We start from the raw sequence: 25,102 nt of genomic DNA on the forward strand, positions 1-25,102 counted from the left end.
TTTGCAGAAATGTCTCCCAAATAAGCAAACACAGACACGGTCAAGAGGATAAAATGCTTGTCCCTTAAGAGAACCTACTTCATTCTGACAATTTACAGCTAAGCAACTATTCTGATAAAGCTTCTGAATAAGAAAAACAAATTGATGCCTAATTTTTTTTTAGCATCTTGTACAAAATGCCAACAGTACTCAATATATATTAAATGTCCTGAATCAGATGAGCACTTTCTTAGCAATCTGTGTGAGGTTTCACCACACTCCTGGTTGCTCTCTAGGAACAAAGTCTTATAGCCTCTCCCTTGAATCACAGGCTATTAATCAGGGTGGCATACAGTGGGTCTGATACCAAAAGGCCCACTATGGACAACAGGGTTTTTGTTTTGTCGTCCAAGTTGGGTTTAAATCACATCAGTCCCAAGTTACTATATTCTTCATGATTCTTTAGGTTCATGATTTACATTTTTATTATGTTACTTTTAGGGCTTAGGATAAGAGACCCAAAAAGGCACGTTGAAAACCATGGCCATGGCTCTTTTGATTACCTCATAGTCCCAGGGTGCAGGGTGGTTAGCCGATGACACATTTATTATTATAAATGGTAATGCTTCAGTCTCTTTCAAACAAAAGCAAACCAGACAGCACTTTCAAGATTCATAATCCTTTCACTGAAGTGGAAATCTTGTGTTTATTTGAGGAAATCAGGGAAAAGAAAGAGGTTCTATTTACTTCTGATAAGCTGCCATTTGTTGCTTAGATGCAAAGAAAAGTAAAGACCCAATCAGTAGCTGCAAGGCATGAAATACGCTTTTAAATCAGCCAGAAAGAATGAGTGTTAAAATAAACTTTGCTTATTAAACATTTTAGTGTGAGCTGGGCACCAGGTTAGGTGATCACTCAAGAGACAAAGAGCATATCATGTCTGTCTTGGTCAAGGAACTTGCTCTTTCCAAGACTAAAATATGTCTAATTACTTCTGAGACTGGGGGAAGTGTTTAAGAGTATAAATATTAACAAACACACTGAACAGGAAACCATAAATATGCTCACAGAGACTAAGGGAAAGTTTTATAGAGGAAGTTAACAGTTAAGCTCTCACCTTGAAGGATGCATAGGTTTTAACTAGGAAAAAGTTGAAAGGTACATTTTAGGCCCAGGAAATTATCTGAGCTAAAATACACAAGTAAGGGAATACAAGGTTTGTTCAGTAATGCATGCAAGGTCCAATGTGGCTGGAATAGAGGGTAATGGGTGTGGGAATGGGAGATGAGGTCAGAGAATATGAATAAAGCCAGAGGACATAAGGCCATGAGTGTGTCAAGAAGTTTGGAATTTATCTTATAGAAAGGGGAAACCATGAGGTTTTTAATCAACATATAATTGCAAGACAAGAGGAATGCTTTAGACAGATGCCTGACAGCATGGGGCATGGGCAAGAAGCTGAGGACACAGAGGAATAGGGCTTCCAACGAAGAGATAGCCCAACAAACAGAATGAAATGGTACATGCCACGTTCTATACTTAAGAAAAAGATAATTCCTTCCATTCCTCCTCTGCATAGTTTAATGATGGTACCATGCAACATCTATCTAAAAATATTCAATTTTAATTCCTATAATCCCTGTAAAACTCCTAGTTTAAAAAGCAGTTATGAACACATGAAAACAGCATGAATAATAAAAGGCATCCAAACTGAAATGGAAGATGTCTAATTATCTCTTTTTTGCAGATGACATGATCTTATGTGTAAAACATCCTAATATTACACACATGCATGCATGCGCACATTATTAGACTAATAAATTCAGCAAGGTTACAGGATACACAACCAACACAATGAAAATTAGTTGCATCTTTATACACCAGCAATAAACGATCAAAAAAAGAAAAATAAGAAAATATTTTCATTTAAAACGTTAAAAGAAATTTTTTAAAACTTGGGAAAAATTTTACTATTGAGGCAATACTTATGAATTATAGACTGCAAACATTATGAAAAAAGAAAGAAAAAGATGTACACATGCATAAATAGAAAACGACAGCCCATGTGCACAGATAAAACTGTCTTCTTCACATGACAATAATATCCAAATCTTTTTCTATAGAGTTAATGCAATTTCTATCAAAAGCTCCATATCATTGTTTTGAAGAAATAGTGTATGACCCATCCTGGCATGCATGGAATCTTAAAGGATGTAAGTAGCTAAAACAATCTGTGTGTGTGTGTGTGTGTGTGTGTGTGTGTGTGTGTGTGTGTGATCAAGACAGCATGATACCAGCAAAAGGACATGCATACAGGTCAGTGTAGTAAGACAGCCCAGGACATGCATACAGGTCAGTGTAGTAAGACAGCCCAGGAATAAACTCTTCTACTATGATTAATTTTCCAAAAGTGGTGCCAACTCCAAGGGTCAAATAATGCCACGACCACTCGATGGGATGAAGGATGGCCTTTTCAACAAACGGTTCAAGGAAAACAAACAGAAAAATGAGGTTGGACCCACACATAACATCAAATATAAATACAACTCAAAATGAGTCAAAGACCTAAACCATAAAACAATTAGAAGAAAACATAGTGACATCTTCATCGTATTGCTTTTGGCAATGATTTCTTGGATATGACACCAAAAACAAAAGTAACAACAACAAAGATAAACTTGATTTCAAAATTTGAAAGTTTTGTGCATCAAAAACACTGTCTAGAATTGGAAAGAAACCCAGGGATATAGCTCAGCAGCTTGAGTGCCTGCCTAGCAAGTCCAAGATCCCGAGTTCAAGCCTAGGTACACATACCAAAAAAAAGACTGCAAGAATGGGAGAGAATATTTACAAATCACATATGTGATATAAGAGTAATATATACATTATATAAGGAACTCCTACAATCAAACAATAATAACAAAACAAAAAAACACAATCCAAGAATGGGGAAAAGCTTTGAGTAGACATTTTCCCAAAGACTCATGAACTGCCAATATGTACTTCGAAAGATGCTTAAGGGCTAGGGATTAACTCAGTGGCATAGGCGCCTGCCTTGCAAGCATGCAGTCATGAGTTCAATCCCTGGTATCAAAAAAAAAAGATACTTAATATCTATAATTATTATAGTCATTAGCAGATTATTTTTTAAAAACAGAAAGTAAAAATTATTGGTGAACAAGCAGAATTTTAACGTTTATGGATTGCTGGAAGAAACAGAAAATGGTACAATTACTAGAAAAAATGTGTAGCAGTTCCTCAAAAAGACATAGGATTCCCATATGATCCAGAAATTAGCCCTAGATATCACCCAAAAGAAATTAAAGCAAGGACTCAATGAGATGTTTATACCCTAATGTTCATAGCAGTACAGGCCATGAAGGTAAAGGGTGGGAGCATCCAAGTATCCATAAACAGATGAATGAATGAACAAAATGCAGGACCTACATAGAGTTGAATATTATGCAACCATTAAAAGGAACAAAGTTCTGACACATGCTGCAGCATGAATGAACCCTGAAAACATTACTCTGCCTGACATAGAGCAGGCACAGAGGAAAAAGTGTTAAATGATTCCATGCCTACAAGGTACCCAGAATAGTCAAATTCATAGACACAAAATAGAATGGTAGCAAGTGTCACACAGCAGAGATTGGAGAGCCATTGCTTGATGGACGCAAAGGCTGTTTGGAATGATGAAAAGCTTCTAGAATGGTGGATTATGAGCAGGTCACACACTACGGGAACATACGTGATGTTGACGTTGTAGTTTTTCTGTCATGTACACTTTACCACAATGAAAAAACAAAATAACAGCAACAATAAAAGCAACAACAAAGTACTCTAGCAGAAAGAGCACAATTCTGAGGTGCACGAGTCTCTATCAGTTCAAGAAACCTCTAGCAAAAGATGCCCCTTTGCTGACCCCGAGGAGAGCCAGAAGTTGCAGGAAGGACACAGGCTGTCCCTGGTCAGCAGAGGGGCCAAGCTGCTCGGAGGCAGCAAACTCACGTTGCACGTGGATGAGGCTTCAAAAGTCGGGTAGGAACCCTCTGGCCAGTCGGCGGGGTCCAGGGCAGCTGACTGTCGGTGCTGGGCCTCGTATTCCTTGAGCTGCAGCAAAAGAAATGGAAGACTCATCTCACTCCAGAAAGAATGGCTACCATCAAACAAAGAACCAATAGCAAACGCTGGTGGGCTGTGGTAAAAGGAGCCCTTCTCCACTGCTGGTGGGAGTGCAGCCTGGTAAACCACGGCGGGAATCAGTGTGGAGATGCCTCAAAACACTAGGACTAGAGGTTCCATTCCACCCAGTATTTTCCTGCTGCAGATTTTTCCAGAAAAAATAAAAACATCATGACCCAGTGATACATGTGCACCCATGTTTACAGCAGCACAATTTGTAATAACTCAATCTTGGGAACAACCAAATGCCCATCAACTAAGGAAAGGATAAAAAAAAGACGTGGTATTTTTATACAATGGAGTACTATTCAGCTATAAAGAAGGACAAACTTGAGACTTTTACAGGTAAATGGATGCAACTTGACACCATACTCAAAACTGAAATCAGACTCGCATGTGTTAACATTGTATCGCCTCTGTAGTGTAAGAAGCTGAAAGGGTAAATAAGAGCAAATGCACAATAGGTATTGTGAAATAGGAAGAAACTATTCAAAAGGAAAGATACTGAGATGAGGCAAAGGAGAAAAGAAGGAAGGAAAAAGGAAAAATAAATAGGTAGTTAAGATAGTTACGCTACTAATTTCTATTAGTTCACTGAAACAAAAGGTTTGTGCCTATCTTCTTCAATCAATTTTTATGCCTGTATCTTATAATATGAGCAACTACTTTGAAGATAGCAATATGCAATGTACTATTGTTACTCTTCTACTACTTTGTTTTAAAATTTTATACCTCTGTTTTTATTGGCTTTTTCTCTTTAAAATTTAGAAAGAAATAGAGAAAGAAACAGAGAATATGAGAGAGGGAGGGAGGGAGAGAGAGAGAGAAAGAAAGAAAGAGAGAGAGAGAAAAAGGAAGGAAGGAAGGAAGGAAGGAAGGAAGGAAGGAAAGAAAGAAAGAAAGAAAGAAAGAAAGAAAGAAAGAAAGAAAGAAAGAAAGAAAGAGAAAGAAAGAAAGAAAGAAAGAAAGAAAGAAAGAAAGAAAGAAAGAAAGAAAGAAAGAAAGAAAGGCAAGCAGGCAGGCAGAGAGGGAAGACTTAAACGGAAAAATGCCATCTCCAACCAGCAGAGAATCCTTTGGGCACCTGGGTGCCACCGTTGGTGATGAAGTACCAGCCAAAGACAAGTCTTCCAGAACTGGAGGGATAATACCCTGCCCAGAGGGTTTTCATCTACATCAAACCAGCAGACACAGAGACTCTTTGTATCCTGTATCCACAAAGAACCTTGATTTTTTTTCCCTCCAACATCCTCCCCCGTCAAAACTCATCCTGAAGAGTGCAATTACAAATTTCAAAACAGCTTGGCCTCTAAATCATTATTTTGTAACTCAAAAATATACAGTGTCTTTGCAGGAGGGGACAGCGAGGGAGACTGCAGACACCCCAGGGACAGGGAAGGGAGACTGGGAAGAAGTCATCTGCTTTTCTTATTCAGGACAGTTTTGAGTTTGGAGTTCAATGTCATCACCTAAGGGATGTTAGAGGGCTTACTAGCAACCCTTGAGCCCAGGGAGGAAATGAGACAACTTGATGAGATATATAAAGTTTGGGCTCAGAAATTAAGTCTCTGTTTTTGAAAATACAGGAAGGCAAGTGAAATGCTACAGAGAAGTGATAAATTCAACTTAATAAAATCAGATGAAGGCTTTTTCAAAATGGCACACTTAAGTTCCATGGAACGTTTTGTAAAACAGAAACTAAACGCTGCTTAATAAGTTGTAACTGCATTCAAATTTTATAGGATGGTAGTTTTTAGGTATGAATTTAAGACGCTGATCCCACCATGGTCCATGAGCCCAACAAGGTAAACAGCATGACCCGACCTGACCCCCAGGAGACTTCAGCAAAGCCACTGCGCTGACCATGATCCCTCCAGAAGACAGCAGCTTTCCCAAGTGCTGGGTGGGAAAGTTGAGCTGTACTGTTCACTGGTAAGAGCTTGGACACAGATACGGAACACCAACTTCCCAGCCATCACTGAACCCCTCTGTGCCTCAGTTCCTCCTCCTAGAAGACGGGCTGATAATAAATCTACCTTCCAGGCTCATTGCCAGAATTAAGCAAGACAATGCAGCGAAGTTCTTAGCGTACTGTGGCTATGCAACAGTTATCAGGACAGCTACCGTGACCACCCTAGTGGCTTCAGATAAAATAAAAGTTCTGCCTTCCCAGTAACTCCAGTGTTTTCCGCTGGGACAACAATCACCTTAACCTTCCTCACACATTAGGAATATTTCACTGTCCTAATCTGTGTAGTCCACTTACGTTATATACCAGAATGCTCTCTCCATCTGGATAGATGGTTTCAGAAATGCTGTGCTCTCCCTGTGCAACCAGGAACAGCTGCCAGTACAAAATGGGCTTAGTGTAGGATTAGCAGGGTTTATCTAGGTCTCTGCTCCGATTTCACACTCAACCTTAGTCCCAACTACTAGGAGCCACCAGATAAGTTTCATCTTTAATGAGAAAAAGATACAAATCTCTCAGGAGGAAGTCATGACTAGACAATGTTTTAATCTCCTAACGACTTATCTTGATTTTTACAGAGATGTAGCCTTGTGGAATCAAATACATACTTACCAAGTAGACAAATGTATAACATTTAGTCATTAGAGTATACTATGGCAGCAGCCTTTGGTACTAAGATTCAGATTTTTTAAAGAAGTGAAATTATATCATGGTCACAGATCATGCTCACTTTTCTTTAGGGACTGCTTCCCGGAATAGTTTCAAAGGACACAGCTTCAGCGTCTCTAAGCACTATCATCCCATTCTAAGATGTGGTCTGTGTTGCCTAGGCTGTCCTCGAACTTGCCCACCTCCTGCCTCCCCAAAGCAACTAGGATTACAGGCCAGGCCTGGCTTACTAGTATTCTTTTATTATCATTATTCCAAGGCTTTAAACATGAGTTTCTTCCCTACTTTCCTGTCCTTACACCCCACACCTAGCTAAATAAATAACTTCTAGCTTCCAATTCCTTACTGGGCTTTCTATACCCTGCGGTACTCGTACAAGCTTTGCATGGCTGAAGAACTATGCGTGCTCTTAAAATTAGTATCCACTGAAAACTGTTGTTCATTCAGAGCCTGTGGATTACCTAGACCTCTCTCAACAGTCTTGGTTTTTTGTGTTTTAACTAACGTACTTGCCTTCCTTGGAGCACAAGTAGTAAGTATCTATCAGCTACCCTTAACGAGAGGCTGCTGGACTGCGAGGGCACTCATCACTGAATGGGCCATAAGGAGGTAGGACCTACTTGGGAGAATTGGTCATCAGGACGCACAGGACCATGGGACTCATTTGGTCCCTGACCGCTTCCTCTCTGGCTCTTCCCCTGCCAGTTGTTTCCTGCTCGCTGTGTGGTGAGCACCTCTGCCATGATGTTTTGCTCACCTCAGGCCCACAGCAACGGAACCAACCGGCTGAAAGAAACCTCTGAAACCATGAACCAAATACACCACTTCCTGCTTGAAGCTGTATGTCAGGCATTTTGTTCCACTAACAGGAAAGCAGCCCTGTACAGGAACATGTCATAAGACTATTAGAGAATGTTTGAAATGCCTTTAGATTGGATGGAATTGTTCCACTAATGAAATGCAAAAAATTGTAAATTCAGTTGACTCTCCTCATAAATCATGTATTCAAAAGGACAGTACACTGAAAGCAGTTTTGTAAACTTTCATCTCTGCACATGCTTTTGTAGTTTACAATGTCATTTCACATGTGAGCTCCCTACAGCTTCTTTCACTTTGATCTTTACTTGTATCTGGGTAACTAGATTTTCAGGGATGCGTATCATGGTTGTATAATTGATAGTGGGAAAGAATCTATTAATAAGATCAAATCCACACCAATGAAGAGTAGCGAACTAAACTGTCCTGGTCTGAACATAGGCAAAATTTCCCCAGTGCAATGATGTCTGGCTCTAAATGGCATGTGGGCAAATTTGTCTCCTAATGATTTTAGCGCATGCATCCATCAGGATTCAAGCCCAGTAGGCTGGAAGACATAGTCGCTGTCCTGGAAAAATAGGGACACCTTGCCACAATCTGAGGAGTCTCACTGTGGTCTGGAGGTTTGCCTTATACAGTGAGCAAGCAAATTTAGAGCCCTCAACTGGTCACAAGTTACAGGAAGCAGAGCCTTTCTGCAGACTGTTTCCTGTCATAGATCACGTTTCCTTGAAGCGTTTTGTCTGGCTACAATGAGTTCCATTTAAAAACCAGTCATGGAGGTCAGTTACCTAGAGAAGGACAATCAAGTAAGCATTCCTGCTTCTTCGTCACATGCCACAGGGCACCCAGTCTTGTCTGTAGACTTCAGTAAAGGGTGGAGACTGTCACTACTTTTTTTTTAAATCTCGTGAGTGTCTGCACTCTGGGATGGCCTCACAGACAATGTTCTTGATGCCTCTGTGAGCTCTGTGGCTGCACTGAAACGGGGCCAAGGCTGCCAACCCAGTAGCAGCCAGGTAAATGGCTAACAGCTCCATATAGCCCCGTATGAGCTGCACCACGGCCACATGGAAGGACTTCTAATTTCTTTTCAAAATTATGACTGGCTGTGAAAATTACTCATATACATTATTTTCTCCACTTCTTCCCCTACGTTTGACTATTCTTTTGTTTCTGTTTCAACTATAAAAACAAGTGCTGGGTGCTGTAGTGGCACATCTGTAACCCCAAGCATTCAAAAGGCTGAGACAGGAGAATTCCAAGTTCCAAGCCAATGTGGGCACTTAGCTAGCCTGTCTTTAAAAGGGGATAGATGGGGAGTCTATGCTGGGGATTTAACTCAGTGCTAAAACTCCTGACTAGTATGTGTCAGGCCCTAACTGCAGTCCCCAGTACTGAAAAGGAAAGACAAGAAAAATATACACTGTCTAAACTGAGCTTTTTGAGGCCTTCAAAATTAAACACTTTCTCTTGCTTCAAAAAAATTGCCCCTCTTGAAACCCAGATGCCGGGACACAACTGTGGACCTCTTCATTCAGTTCTTCAGTTTTGCTCTTAAAAAGCAGTGCAGCAGCATCGCTCTCCACAAGGAAATAAATCTCTTCTTCACCCCAGAGAAACTCCAGACAGGCCCACTCTTCTCATACTCGATTTTCTAGGAATTCAGCTGGACATTACCAAAATGCCAAGGCACAGCCTCAGTGTGCCCAAGGAATGGAGCATAGAGAAAGGTACGAGGGACTTTCTGTCCCACCAGCAGCTGTGCCAGGTGATCAAAGGTGAGAAGCAGACAGGCCGGCCCAGGATAAGGGCCCAGGTGAAGGCTAGTATGGACAGGGGCTGGCACCTGTCACCTGCTCCACCACCCACCTCACCACTAACCTGCTAACCTGCCAAAAGCCCAGCAATAACCACCCAACCTCTGCCACCACATGAGCCCACTCGAGGGCTCTGCCAGCCAGGGTCGTCAACCCTACTGCTCTGAACCCACAGAGGGAGAGAAGACGGAGACGGTGGCCCACACCGGCCCCAGCCCCAGCTTTTCTACCAAACCCATCCCATCCCATTCTCTACTCACTTAATGTTGGGTTTTCGTGCAACGTTGTCACAGCAACAGATTGAACAAAATTTAAAGGGATAGAAGCTTAGAGTTACACTAGCTAAAGGGTATACGCTTGTCACTGTTTCAAGGTTTGAGATCTGTAAGATTCTACCTGGTGGCTGCTGGGCTCTGAATTTTACCCCCTCCGAGTCATACTGAAATGTGTTTTCCATTCTGGTGGTGTCAGGAGGTGAAACTTGGGGTTTGGGGAAAACAGGGCTCTGCCCCTGAGTGGAAAGGGTACGTTTGGCCTCCTTTGCTCTCTTGGTCCCTCCATCTTCTACCACACAAGCATCTAATCTTCCTCCCCTCCAGAAGACGTGGTGTGCAAGGTGCCATTTTGTGTGAAGAGCATAGCCTCCCTGGTCACCAGGTCTATGGTCCACATTTTGACTTTAGAATTCCCAGCTGCCAGAACTGTAAGCCAATACATTTCTCATCTTTATAAATTACCCAGTCTGTGACACTACATTATAGAAGCACAAAATAAGACAAAAGTAAAGGCAAAGTCATAACTCAGTCAATAGTTCCTTAGTGGTTTGTAGGTTTTCAATGGTTTCTCACCCCGTGCATTTAGGACTTGTCCACACGGCACTTGCCCGCATGAACCCAGTGTTCAAAGTGAATTAGGAACCAATCAGTTCATTGGTCAACAATTCACAGAAAATATCTTAATTACTACCTCACTATCATAAGTAGTGTTACTATTTATGCGACTCCAGGTTCTTAAAGGTTAATCAGGCATCTTCCAGTGCCTAATTTAGTATTTACTTATGAAAGTAAGTAAAATCTTAACATATACTTGAAGTTTACTTAACCTTGACATTTTAGAATTGATGTTTATATTTAATCACTGATTTTTTTTAACACCACTGATTATTTTCTTAACCCTTTTCAAATGGCTTGTGAATTTTCCAGTAATTTTCAGATGGTCATTTCTCTATAGTCACTGAATGTGGAAGTTTTACCTCACAAGATAGGATGTTTGTATCCAGTGAACAGAATGGACAAGGTATTTTATCTGAAAAATTGCGGTACCACATGACCATCAAAATACTGTTTTGGGGCTGCAGAGGTGGCTGAGAGGACGAGCACTTGCCTAACATAGTCAAGGCCCTGGGCTCCACTCCCAGCAGAGGTGGGAGGGTGGGTGGAGTGGAACCTCTTTGCTTTTGATAGAATCAAAATGTTTAAATGTAAGGAGGCCAGGAACTCACACATGGAAGCCCAGGGTCTGCCCTCTTACCCTAGCCAGTGCTTCTTCGATGGTGATCATCTTCTCCTTGACCATCATCATTAGCTGAATCCGCTCCTCATCGCTCATTGTTATCTCACTGGCGACATAACCAACATCTTCTCCTGGAGATCAAGGACAGAGAGCAAAGGGAATGAAAATCAGAGCCATCAAAGTGACTTCCTGTTCCAGAAGTCCATCACGCCAGGTCAGGGAAGGCTGCTTCTCAGGGTGCGGACTACGCTGCCCATTACTGACAGAGCCAGAGGGGACAGACACACGCACACTTTTCACCACACACCTCTACCTGGGAAACGGACCCTAAGATCATGTGGATGTTACCACAGAGGCAAATTCTTCAAAATGACCTCAAACTAGGAAAGGTTGTGTCTGCTTTGGGAAGAAGACATTCGGTGGGGAACTCTGTGGTGGAGAAGGGGCAGAGGTCTAATTTGAACTTCCACTGAGGCCTAGCAAGGTCGCCAAGGTCCCTCTGCTGAGAATTCTCTGTACCTTTCCATTTAAAATATGAATGTGAGGGATACGTGTTGGTGAGGAGCAGGAGCAAACCCTCTGCCACGGGAGAAGGAGGTCACCTCACAAAGTCCCGTAGTGCAGCTTGGTAAAATTCTCCATTCTTCTAAGCTATCTGGCTATGCTCCTCACAGGATAAGTTAAAATAAACAAAACCACAGATGTGAGGCATGCTGAGCACATCGGAAGAAAGGGACTATGGCTGTTTACATCTGGAAGTATTAGCATCATGAATAGGTCTCAAAACTATGAGGGAAAGTCAACTTCCAACTCCAAACAGAAGGCAGCCAGAACTGCAGAGGCAAAGGGAATCTCACGTTAGGGTCCTCTGACGGCATTTTTCTGCAAAACACACAGGCTGCAGTCACCTCCTATATTCTGGAGCCGCAGTGACCAGCTGTGCCTTTGGTCAGCATGTCAGGAAAGATGTTGGGAGAGCAGCTAACACACAGATGGACAGAAGGCCACATGCCAGCCCTCCATCTCCCTCTCTGCTGGCCTTTCTCAAACACAGTTCACTTGCTTCCGCTGTTAGCAGGATATGAGCCATGGCCCATGTTACTCTGGGTGAAGAGGCGCTGAGCAGGGGAGTCTTGCTGTACACTTGCATGAGCCCAAGGTGGAGAGGCCAACTTTAGAATTCATGGCCCCCATGTTCTCCTATCTCATTTCCATCTGGGAATCAACCAGGCCAGAAATGCCCCTTCCGTTTCCTCTGACTCCCACCACTCACTCACACAGGAGGACAGGCAGAGTGGGCCAGGGAGGACTGACCCTCCTGCCTCTGACAGAGAGCAGAGTGATGCCAGGCTGTCTGTTAAGGAAGCCTCAGGAGCTGGTGACCTCCGGGCTTGCTCCTTCCTCCAGAGTCTGCTTTCTAAACAAGGTTTATTTTGAATCACAAATGACCCTTGCTGTGTACACAAGGGAAAAGCTGAGGGTGTTTAAGAATAACTCCATTAAAGTTAGACAATTCAGAAAATGCTTGCGTTTTCCCCAAGAAGCCAGGCACACAGTAGGGAGATCTGATGTCCACATGCACTTTTCTCTGTGTGTGTAGGAGGACACGGCAGCATGTATGATTTTATGAAGGGAAACAAGGAGTGTTGTGGGTAAGCAATGAAAAATTCTCATCTATTGATAACTTTATTCAGCCAGACTGGAATCTGGAAGTAGATTTGTTCTGGTTTCCTCTGTGAATACTGGGGGAAACATAAATTACATAACCAGCCTCAAAGGGATGACATATTTACTTACTATCTAAACAACAACAAAGGATATGGCCCAGCGCAGGGCAGGCCCTCCATGTACAAAGCAGCCAGGCAAATTCCCATGATGTCAGATCATTTGAGTTTCTAGGGGTAACAAACCCATAACTGTCCCTGCCCCAGAGCAGCATCAGAAATTCATAAGAATCCGAAGTCCCTGCTCGGATTGTGGAGACGAGGGTCCAAAACTAACAAATGCTAAGACTGGCTTGGCTCTTTGAGACAGAACTTGGCGAGGTTAAGCGCAGAGATGTTTCAGAGGCTGACGTGGGGAAGAACACCACAGATTTGGTCTCTGCTGTCAGATCTACAAAAACAAAACACTGCTAACTCTTTCCACTCCACTGTGAGTTAAATAAAAATGATCAGGAAGAAGTCTTAAAGGAACAAGAGGAAGGTCATGAAAGTTTCCCAGGCATGTGCAATGCATTCCCTCTACTTTCCGACATCCAGCTGGATTTGCACACAGGCTTCATAACATTTTACAGCTCAGAGGACCTACTGTCCACCGGCTGCTTTGCAGTACCTTTTGAAGTCTGTCTCATTATTCCTTTTTGGTTCTTTCGGAAGTTCTGCCAGAAATACTTATTTTTCTTCTTCCAATCTCCTTTTCCTTTAAAAAAAAAAAAAGAGGAAGAAAAGGCACAAGCAATAAATTCATTGATAACAAAAGTAGCCTCCTCCTTATAATTGCAAAGCTTCAAAGAACACTGTGATTTCACAAAAAAAAGTTTTTCTCTTTCCGTTTGTGAAAGACTGAGAAATGCCTATAAAGTTGTTTAAAAGAAATGCAAATTTCCTAGGAGCAAGAAATTGTACAGTAGGGTTAAGAAGAGAATAAAGAAACATCAAAAGGGCAGGGAAAGCATGCATTCTGGCATTCACTTTGATGTTTGTTTATCCAGTGTGCCTCATTCTGCCTTGTCTTGTGGTATATTTTGCCCCCTTTGGTCTCAGCTGTAATTATTTCCACTATACCACAAATAGAAGACTTTAGAAAGCTAACTTTGTTTTGTTAATATTGCTGTTGTCGATCTTTCCTTGATTTATTTCCTTTGCTCCAAATTTCAAGAACACAGCAGACTGGTTGGTACCCCATGTACCCAGTGATCAAGGAGCTGATCCGGGAGCCTGGGGTAGGGCAGGGCAGAGGCTGATCCCTCTGTTTCTCTACCTCTAGCTATGGTACAGGGGGGCTGTGATTCTCAGCTCTCTGGCATTCAGGCCACTTGGTGATCTATGACAAGCCAGCGGAAGACAGCCCTGTTGTGTAATCTCCCAACCTCTCTCTAATTTACCAGGCTACTCTGAGTGACTTGTAAGTGAAAACAAATTTCCTGGGTTTGGGGATTTAGCTCAGTGCCTTAAGTGCCTGCCTGGCAAGCACGAGGTCATGAGTTTGATCCCCGGACCAAAAAAAAAGAAAATTTTAGAAAAAAAAAACCAAATTTCCTGCCACAGGAAATCTGGACATTTTTAACATTCAGTGAAGTTGTGATCATTAATACTATGGAAATCATTAAAAAGCGAAAAGCAAGGAAATCACAGGAATGGGGAAGGGTTTGTTCTTTAAAAAGAAAAATAATCAAAAGACAGTGGTGATAACAGCCTTGGTTCTTGATGGCCCACACTTGGAACGGAGACTTTTGTCAGTGCTTGGTGTCTGTCTGGTGGCTCCACGGCCACTAGAAGCTGGGCCAGCAAAGTGGCGGGCGTGCACAGTCTAGACTGGAGGTGCCGGGCACTGGTGCAGGGAGCAGACATGTGGGAACACCGCCTGTGCTCCCAGGCTAGCGAGGGTGTCATTTGTCAAAACAGGATGCCCTCATTTAGGTCCTGACAACCGCTAGTGCCGCGGGAATGAAACCAGAGCCTTGGCCTGAGATGTCGGTGCAGTCACTTCTTGAAGGCAACTTTCGGTGTCTGCTGCCCTTTGGTTAACACAAAACCGTCCAACAGGAAGGGCTAAAAGAGAACTTGTCTCAAACTTAGGAACACAGCTCCTCCGTCCCTCCGTCCCTCCATCCTTCTCTCCTTCCTTCCTTTTTCCTCCCTCCCTCCTTGCGTGTGTGGGATTGGGACTGAACCCAGGGCCTTGGGCACGCTGTGCAAGTGCTTGACCACTGAGCTACACTCTTCAGGACCTGTTTGTTTCTCTCTTTCCTTCTTTCTTTCTCCTTCCTTCCCTCCTCTTTTCTTCCTTCCCTGCTTCCCTCCCTCTCTCTCCTTCTTTCCTCTCTTCCTAACAAAGTCTAAGTTGCCCAGGATGGCCCTGAACTTGCAATCTTTCTGCCTCAGCCTCCTGGGTAAGCTGAGATTACTAGTGCGTGCCACAACACCCAGCATAAAACATCACTTTGTAAGAACTGCACCAAAGAGAAAAGCCTCGGCCCCAGGGCTTATTCTCTCTCTCAGGAGGTCCAAGAAAGAGCCAGGCTGTAACCTTAATACTCCTCTGCGTGCCCAGCTCTGTGTACTTCCTCGACTCTAAACTATTCTGCTCTTATTCCTTATTCATGTCTTTAAAATGGAGAAAAAACAGTAACTGCTGACACTTACTCACATCTAATAGCACGCCTCATGTAAGATTCACATACTACATTTCTGTTCAGTTAGGCGATGAGAAACCCAGGCTTGGAGAGCAAGTGACCTGTTCAGGGCCACAAGTGAGTTGAGAAAGTCCAGACTCAAACCAGACAAGCTCACTGGAGTACTCAGGCTCCTAATGGCTATGACCTGCCGACCCTTACTAAATCTCAAGTGGATTTTATGATCAAAGACATATAAAACATAAATGCATGGTCTTTGATCAAAAAATTCCAAATCGAAGGATCCACTCAAAGGACATTATCAGGGATACAGACTCAAGGACTTTTACAGCCATACCATTTGCTTGTGATGGGAGCAAAACTGGAAATGATCTAAAGAAAAAAACAGGTTAACTAAACTATGGCCTATCTAATATGACATAGATTCAAAACTTCTTTGCTCCTAACTTGACAAATATAGACTTTTTTCAGATCTTTTGTTTAAAGAATTACTTAATCAATTGAGGAAATGTTCATAACATAACTAGTTTTCAAACTGTGAAACAGTATATAGACTATGATACCACTTGTGTTTTGTTTTTTTTTTTAAACCCTATGCAATGGAGAGAAAGGGAGAAAGCTGTGTATTAAAATCTTAACAGGATTTTAAAATTTCTGGATAGGATTGTTGGTTGTCCTGCAAATTTCTATTTGCTATGAATATGAAAAGAAAGCAAATAGTTAAACAAGGAAAAGTGGTACTGACCTACAGAGCTGTCTTCGGAGTTTGATTTATGAAGAGAAGGCCTAGAAAAGAGAGACAAATCAGATTACCACGGAGCCTTGCTTTCAGGGAGAACTGAAAATCCCCCTAACTAGCTTGCCTCACCTGACATCAATACTATTTAGAGGCACCAGGGAAATTTTTATAGGATTTCTACCATCGCCCTTTCCTACCTGTCTCCTGATTCCTAGAAATAGGACTCCAGTGCCATTTGTCAACATTTACTAAAGACTCCCTCCTGAACAAGACCCATATTAAGTAAAGAAGACAGACTCCACTAGATGATTGCTGGAATAGCTTTCTTGTCTATATGAACTACTAACTGCACATCAAGTTACCACCATCAAACTCTTGTGTGTAACTGGAAAAGGGTAAGCACGTAACAGTGAAATGAGAAACTCAGCATCACAAAGCCTACGTGGTTCCGCAGTGAATCAAGTGATAGCTGTAAAGAGAGAGAGAGGGAGAGAGAAAGACAGAAAGAGGGACAGAGAGAGACAGAGACAAAGAGAGAGAGACAGACAGACAGACAGAGAGAGAGGGAGATGGGATGGGAGGAAAGTGAGGGATACAACTGGGGCAGCTGGTTTGCAGTTCCTCTAGTTGGTGACTGCCAATTGGCAAGTATAGTACCCACCTTGCCACATTATTCCAAGTCCAGACTCAAGACAAGCCAGAAATCTGCCTGTTAACATGAGATGTGTAGATTTGTAAGTGATGGCAAGGAATCCAGGGCTTCTAGAAATGTGTCCAAGTTAATCAACCTGTGACTAGCATCAGATTTGGCCTCATACCCAACCCTCCACCCTGGGTACCAGCTTGTAACAGATGATACAGGTAAACCTGAACACTACAGAATGTGAATACAATCTACAAGCAATTAATTAAATACTGATCCAGAAAATATTTAGGTAAACACCAGCTTAAAGCAAAAAGGCACAGAACACAAAGAAAGGTAGTGCTGATTGTCTCCAAAAAGGCAGAATAGAAATCAGAACAAAAATCATTCACTTGGTGAGTCTTTTCAAGCCCAGAGAGCAAGACTAACATCCCTGGACTTGTCTCCAAGGACGAGCAGAGAGAAAGAACCTGTGGCACAGCAGAAGACGGGCACTGAGGGGTCTGCACACTTGAATCCCCACTGTGAGTTTTCCATTAAGAAGGGACATAAAGAGGTGTCTAATCAAGCAATCCCTGGTGTCCCAATATTGGAAAGACAGGTTGGGAGGTCAGGACTGAGTCACATGGAAAAAGTTAGAGGAAGAGAAGCAGAACATGCAATCCCTGGCAGTCATCTGGTATCTATCTTACACCGAGAAGAACCTCCAGCATTAAAATGACAGAGAGAAAGGAGAGGTGCTTTTCTTGTGCAAAGCCACCTTTCAGGCACCGCCACCTCCAGCAGGTGCTGCACTGATGCTGGCTGACAGTCAGGCGTCCTGCAAGCACCATGATGTTCTGAGTCTGGGAGGAAAAAACTTTCTGACCAGCATGAAACCTTGTAAGAGCATGGTTCTAAGCCAGGGAAGGTGGGAACAAAGCACCGCACAGAGGAGTAGCTGCTGAGGACAAGAGTTAGTGTGAATCCCAGGTGCCCCCCTTTTATACCATGCTGCCAACATTTAAGCAAGAGGTAGGGAAAACCTACCTTATCACCCACTTGTGCCAAAATGCAGCTTCTAGAATCTATCCACCTTCCTTTTATCCATGCAAAAATAAAAAGGCCTAAATACATACCTACGTGGAAGAGTTTAAGAGACGGACATTTAAATTTTTAAATTATTCAGCTAGAGTATACTAAATACAATTGGAAGTAAGGTACACGGATGAATATGAAACACTGGGACTCACAGGCTAGGGCGGGGTGGATGGAAACAGAGGTTCACGGGAAGAACAAAGAAGAGTAAGAGAAGAATGGAGGGGAAGGAAGAAAGAGGAGAGAAGAGAAGACAACATTCTTGAGGCCACGAGAGAACGATGGCAGAACAAGAAGGCAGGAGAGACAACACAGCTGGCCGATGGGCTGGGGTAGAGGCAGGAAATCATTCTCAGAAAAATAATGTTCCAACCAAGTTTGCATTCTTAGAAAAGTCTTACTCTGTTGCATTTTGAACTCAAAGTCATGTATAATACAGGTCAGTCTGCTTACTTCAACAATAAGTAAAACTGATCATTTAAGGTACAAGAATCTGCATCTATTTTTATTCTTGCTTTAAGGACCATGAAGTATTGATCCAAAGGCTAATGACCCTGTGTGGATTTGTAATAATAAATCTTATCAGGGTGTGAGACACTGTCTCAATCACTTCATTATGGGGGGCTGTAGTGTCTGAAGTGAAGGGTGCCATCCACGGTCCCACGGCTACTTGGAAGCCACCTGCCAGCTGGGAATTCATGCAGACAACCTGCAGCAGCCTGGTGTTTTTTCAGTATTTGACCTACTCTCCTTAACCTGAATAAAATATATATGAAATCACCTCAACTGTATCCTTGAAGAAGTCAAATGATCTTTCTATTTTTCCAACTTACTATTTTATTCTTTCTGCCAAATGACAATATCCAAAACCATAAAAATATTTTCAAACTTACACTGCAGAGAAAAGTCAGTTCTCACTACTATACAGTTATCACAAAATATAACAGTATATTCTTCTCTAAAGTTCTGACCTGCAATATTTTTATTTTCTTTCAGGTTACACATTTTAAATAATTTCATCCTCAGATTTGAACAAGTTCAAACAGCCTGCATTTCTCACAGGCTGCCAGCAGATGGCACTACAGTCTCTTTATTCGTTTTGCTATAGCTAAGTGGAATTTTGTTTTTAAAATTTTACAGGTTCACAACCTACATACTGGGCAAAGAATAACAAACCAATGTCTCATAAGCACAAAAGGCCCTTGGATTCAATTTTCAAGGCAGGAAAACGGCACCCACGATTTGGATGCAGCGAGTTTGCCCTGCAGACAGAAACCAGACATAAAATACGTCTCCTTTCTCCTTGAGGCTGATTTTAAAATCTGTCCAACAGAAGCTGAAAATCATGATGCAACCAAATTCCAAATTTAGATGGCAGAAGGTAGGAGAAGTCATTTACTGATCTCCTGGTGGAAGAAATTAATGCTCAGAGTCAGCTCCAAAGAGGCGTCTTCTCCGCCCCTTCTTCTTCCGGCCAGAAGCGGGGCCTGGGAGCAGCAGGTGCTGGGTTGTGGCCTCTTTGATCCATCACTTTCGTTGTCAAAGGAGTAAAAAGGATGAGAACTTCAGCAGGGAGCTGATTAATATGAAGCATTAATTAACATCCTGCTGCACTTTGATAATCTATTTAAACATTTAATAATCACTAAGTATTATGGTGGGTGTGGTGGCACATGCCTATAATCCAAGCACTCAGGAGACTGAGGCAGGAGGATCTCAATGAGTTCAAGCCCAGGCTGGGCTACATAAGTGAGTCCAAGGTCACAGTGAGACTCTGCTTTAAAAAAAAAAAGAATATTAAATTCTCAGAACTGAGACTTACCAAATGCCTTTTCACCAATAACTACTGTTATTATAATCCAAAACTACTGAAGTATGAGCATATTTTCTGAAGACCCATATATTATTTGAGCTGTTTCTGAAGGCAAACTTCACTTAAGAAAATCCCTAAATCAGGGAGTGATTAATTAGGTTTTTAAAAAAAAAAATCAGTGTAAAGAACAGTCTCAGAATTTAACTGTCTTTCATCCAGTCTCAATCTTTAACAAGTCCGTTGCCAGACTGCTTCCTTTTTATTCATTCTCTGTTCACCTCGAGCATCCTCTGAAGCACCAAGAACCCAAGACAGATGGAACCCTGGTGCGGCCATGATGCAGACGGAGCGGTCCGCAGGGCAGAAGTGGGGAGAAGGGAAGACGAGGCGGACAGAGAGGCGGACAGAGAGGCTTCTCTGAAGTGACCACTGAGCAGAGCCCTGAAGAGCTGATGTGACATTCGCTCCTCTAAATGGGGAAGGAGAGGGAATACCCAGGGCGGAAGCAAGAGGGCAGTGTGGCCTACATGAAGTCAGGACGTGTCTCAGTCACTTTGATCATTGCGAGGCACAATTCCCTACACCCAAAGTTTAAGGAGTAAAGGTTTTTATTAGGCTCGCAGTTTGTAGAGTTCAGTCCACAATGGGCTAGGTGCAAGGTAGGGTGGCTTGCAGAGACCATGACAGAGAATAGTTCCTAATGCCCACAGGATACCAAAAGCAAGGAAGGGAAGGACAACTTCTTTCTGCCCCTTATGTTGTGTGCAGGCCACCTACCACAGGGCAAGTGTAGCATTCACACCCTTAACCCTAGCGAAACTATGCCGAACCAATCAGTGGACTGATTTACTAACTACACACCCTTGGCCCAGCACCACACACCTTAGATACAGTCACATCTGAAAAGCCCTAGCCCCTACCCCTGCATGAGGCTTTAGGGGGACATCTACATACAACCTGTAACAGGTGCTTAATAAATCTCCCCATGGAGACATAATAGAGCCTAGAGTTAGAACCACGGTGAAAATCTAAAAGTCACTCATATTTAAAGCAATGAGACCAACTGAACTCAGTCCAGAGGCGATATGGAGAATGAGTGCTGGGACATTCCAAATTCTAGGATCAGAAAGAGAAGGTGACGCCAGTCAACAATTCTTGGAAAGGGTGTTCTGCCAGGAGACAGAAAACCACATAAATCCACCTCCTCCTCCTGACCATGCATTTACTCATGTATGTAACAGAATGTCACCTCATGTACCCTCACAGGCTGCCCATTTTTGTTATCTAAGAGACAGATAGAAAAGGGACCCATTTTATGCCAGCCCCACTCTTGTGTAAGTTACTAGGCTGACACGTAAAACTAAAAGACAAAACATTATCAACACCAAATCTGAACACGGTTGTGTGAATTTATTAGCACCAACTATTTCAAGAGGACTTTTCACGAGTGAGTTAATTGCTGCTGCGTGATCCTCTGGTCTGCTTTCAGAAGAAAAGAGGCCAAATAAAATGTCTTAAAGTCAGGTTTCTCCTTGTGTCTGTTTATAGGAAAACAGTAAGGTCCATCCAGGTAAGGACCATTCTGTCTGGATTCTTCACGCAGACCCTCTCGGACACCAAGAAAGTCCAGTGAATGCCCAGCATAAAGAAATTTTGAAAACAGGCTTTGTTTGGGGGCTTGGATGAGCTGTCCAGAAACTACATGGTAACCAAACAGAAAGGAGTGGGGTGAGTAGTTATAAGTTGATTTCTAGGAAAGGAACATATGTTATGCGTTAGTGGGAAATCTGTCTTAAAGAGATTTTTCTGATTCCATAATGTTAAGTCTCAGGAAACAAACTTCTCCATTAGTTTACTTCCTGCTGAGTTTTCACCCGGGGCTCGGGCTTGTCTGGCTCTTTTCCTTCACCATCCCAGGTCTGACAGTCCAGACCCAGGAACAGGAGCTTTTTCCTCGAGATGGACAAAAGGACTTAGCTGCGCTCTTGACTTTGCATGCACGTGGTGAAGGCGGACTGGGGGAGGCACACAAGGGCGGAAAGGTAAGGAGCTGCAAAAAGTTGGTATTTTTGCTTTCATGTCCTCACCATGTTTCATATCCTAAGTATTCAGCTTAGTGACACATTATTTTATGTAAAGAAGCTAATTCCTTAATGTATCATTTATTATCCTTAGCATAAGGAAGACATTCTTATTGTGTGAATGTCTCTCTTCTGATAGAAATAAATCAGACAAAATTTAGCCTATATATGTACCGCCTGCAGTAAAAATTCAGGGGTCACTCTTTCTCCCAGTGCAGGGCCAGGACTCAGGCAGCTAAGAAAGCCATGAGGGCCCAGGCAGCAAGGAGGTGCTCAATCTCGGGGTCTGGCAGGGGCGGGGACAAACCCTCCTTAGGTGCTGAGTCCTGCACCTATCTCTTGTTGTGCCCCAAATCTGGTCCTCTGCAGATGAGAGAAGCTGATTTCATGCATGATATAATTCTGCTTGCAAAATTTACTGGCTGAGACAGAAAGTCATTCTAGTGCCAAAATCTGGCATATTGTTAGAACTCTATGAATATTTAGTATCAATGACAACATTGGTGACATTTTGTCAACCCAGCCAAAAGACTCCCCATCCATGCACTTTCTTTCATTTCATGGTCTATTCCCAACTTGCATTTTCTGGTTTTTTGTTACAAGGTCATCTTTATAAATGCCTGAGGCATGGTCTGCAGCGCCAACTCCAAGGCTGACCCATCTCAGACCAAGAACCTGCACACTCTAGGGGCAGACGGGCCTGAGGGAAATGCCAGAGCACCGCATATCCAAGCTTTGGAGCCTTCAGCTGGGGAGCAGTGATGAGGGAACAGTACGCTCCTTACTCTACTGTTAGGGGAATTACGGAGACAGTGAGTGCGAACAGTTTAACAAAGCACCTGCCACACAGGAAGTTTCAAGTCAACCTAATAGTTAATTCATCAGAGAAGTCTCAAACAGATAATTATTCTTAGTTTTCTTAAAAAAAAAAAAAACAAAAACAAAAAAAAAACCTCAATATCCTCTCTCTACCAAATATGGCCAGCATGTATCTCCTGTGCTAGATTGTTCCCACATCAGAAGTTTCTCCTTTTTTACTTTTTTTAAATAGTAACTTTACTCAAATAATTAAGATGGATACAGTGATCTTTCTCTTCTCAATCACACTTTTTAAAAGCAATTCATGTTTTACTTAATTACAAAGCACAAAACAAACATATATACAACCACTGAACAAGATGTCACAAGGCTTTTGTCTAATTTATTTCCAGCACTATAATTCTTTCATTTACCTGTGACCTATTGTCTTCCTTAAGCAGTATTTTGCTTAGTATAGCACAGTATATTCTAAATTTTTTATTGGGGCTTCAACATGGACTCATTCCATGGGAAATGGCTTAGGTCCATCACAATTATTCAACAAGAGTCATGGGCAGCAGACTAGTATCTGCTGGCCAGTGAGGTCCACCATGCAGTCCTAAGGCTCAGAATGTGGTTTTAAAGCCAAGCCCCACAGCTTACTGATACTAACTCTAGGCAAGCTACTTAATCCCACTGATACTGTTTCCTATTATGCAAAACGGACAGTGTTCCCTATCACACCTGTTTTGCAGACAATTAGAACTCGCACTGTGCAGAGAACATGCCTGAATATGCTAAGCACTAAAAGTAAATTGGACAGAATGTGCTTAGCTATCATTACTGGCCTCTCCTTCCAGTCAGCTCTACCTACAGTCATGTCTCTCTCAGCCCTACTCAAAATGCATCTCGGCTTCTCGGGCTGTGACAGCAGGTTCTCTGGCACCTCAGTGTGGCCAACAGACCCTCCAGCTAAAAGCAGTGTTCTGACCCTGTTGAATTAGAAAATCCCTCACAAAGGTGCACTGAAGAGATCTGTGCCCTTCACTCACCAGCTGGTAACCTGTCCTGAAAGTCAATGATGGAAGTCACTGGCAAAAAGCTAAACACATCGCTCCACAATGGACATCCATGGCCTGCCTGTGTCCAGGCCGCAGACTCAGTCAGGCCACGACTAGTCAAGAGCAGAAGGCAGAGCGAAATGCTGTGTGGATGTAGGCGCAGGAGAGGCTCCAACTTGTGAACCTCCTGCCTCAGTATCCCAGACCGCTGGGATTACCACCATGCACAACTAGAGCAAAACCACACTCAGTACAGGAGGAGCTTCATTCACAGTTCCCAAAGATCTTTCTGTGAGGTTCCCTTTCCATCAAGGGCTTATTCTTCTTCCTCTGTGGCCTCCTACTTCTGATCTGACGAGCAAGTTACCGGCTTTGGTCCTGGTTAAAACTAGGGATCGCAACAGCAGACATTCCAGCACTGAGAAGTTACAGATGCTTTCCAAGTCCTTTAACTTTAATAACTAATCTTGACAATGCCCCTATGACATAAGGCCTACAATATTTTAACGAAGGCCATACAAAAAGCAATCAGTAATTGACCAGTCTCATATAAGAACAAAGGATGACAACTTATTTGCTTGGTAGAGATGAAATCCTAAGCAGCTTATCACACACCTGCCTCCCCACAAAGTGGCTCAGTCAAAACAATGAATGTGTAGGTGCCTCACCATGAAGGGGCAACGCGGTCAGCACCTTCCAGGAATTTACAATTGCACAGGAAGACTTCACTGATTTGTTGCAAGGACACCGGAGCCAGCTGCCTCCCATCCCAATATCCATCTCCTTTCTTTTCCTTACTGAGCCCTGACTGGACAGGGTGGCATGGAGGCCCTGTTACAATACTCAATACTCTTGAAACTCCCTCGCAGGTAGAAGAGGCCAGATGTCAGTATCTGGCAGAGAAGAAATATTAGAGATTTCTAGTGGGGTATTTCTGAGGAAGTTGGTGCTTTTAGGATGAAAAGGACTCTCAGTCTCCATGTCCTCTGCTCTTTCCCTTCAAACTCCCTGAAACATGGTATCACACCAAAGCAGTGATTTTGCCACAGGCAATTGGTGGAAGAACCTGGACCAGGTACAGCAGCCTTGGAACATCTGCCTCCTGCTCTTGGTTGTATGACAAGACACCCATTTTTGTCTCGGTGCCCAAGTCAAGAACCAGGTCCATGAAACTGATTACAATCCTAACAGAGCTGTTAAATAAAAATGCCAAACTTCTATAAAGCACAGACTGGTTTGTAATATGTGTTTATGAGTATCTCATCATAGTTCATACTCACTGCAACACTGCAGAGAACGAGTCTCACCCTACAGATGAGCAGACCTTTCTGTAAGTGGCTTGCCCAAGGTTACGCAACCGGTATGGTAGTTCAGCCTGTGTTTGTCTGATTTTGCTTCCCACAGTTTTAGTTACCACGGTCAACTATAATCCAAATTATTAAATGGAAAATTCTAGAAATAAAGATTTTGTAAATTAGAAATAACTTTGGAGCTGGGGGTGTAGTTTAGTGACAGATCACTTGCCTAGCTCACATGAAATCCTATGTTCAATCCATGACCACACCAAAAAAATACCCCAAAAA

General features: G+C 42.7%; 1 protein-coding gene across 5 annotated transcripts in view; it reads right to left on the reverse strand.

Moving 5' to 3' along the window:
• Positions 1-25,102, reverse strand: part of Sash1 (SAM and SH3 domain containing 1) — a 302,233-nt gene that overhangs the window by 53,668 nt on the left and 223,463 nt on the right. For all 5 annotated transcript variants that reach the window (XM_063233026.1, XM_063233027.1, XM_023563591.2 and 2 more), the window contains 4 exons: positions 16,053-16,093; positions 13,285-13,371; positions 10,969-11,081; positions 3,991-4,092 (listed from right to left, as the gene is read on the reverse strand). In XM_063233026.1, the coding sequence (XP_063089096.1) occupies positions 3,991-4,092; positions 10,969-11,081; positions 13,285-13,371; positions 16,053-16,093 (343 nt within the window). The remainder of the gene's footprint in view (positions 1-3,990; positions 4,093-10,968; positions 11,082-13,284; positions 13,372-16,052; positions 16,094-25,102) is intronic.

This window comes from Cavia porcellus, unplaced genomic scaffold (genome assembly GCF_034190915.1).
Source record: "Cavia porcellus strain 051 isolate PalLab524CR breed Dunkin Hartley unplaced genomic scaffold, mCavPor4.1 scaffold_22, whole genome shotgun sequence".
Taxonomy (NCBI): domain Eukaryota; kingdom Metazoa; phylum Chordata; class Mammalia; order Rodentia; family Caviidae; genus Cavia; species Cavia porcellus.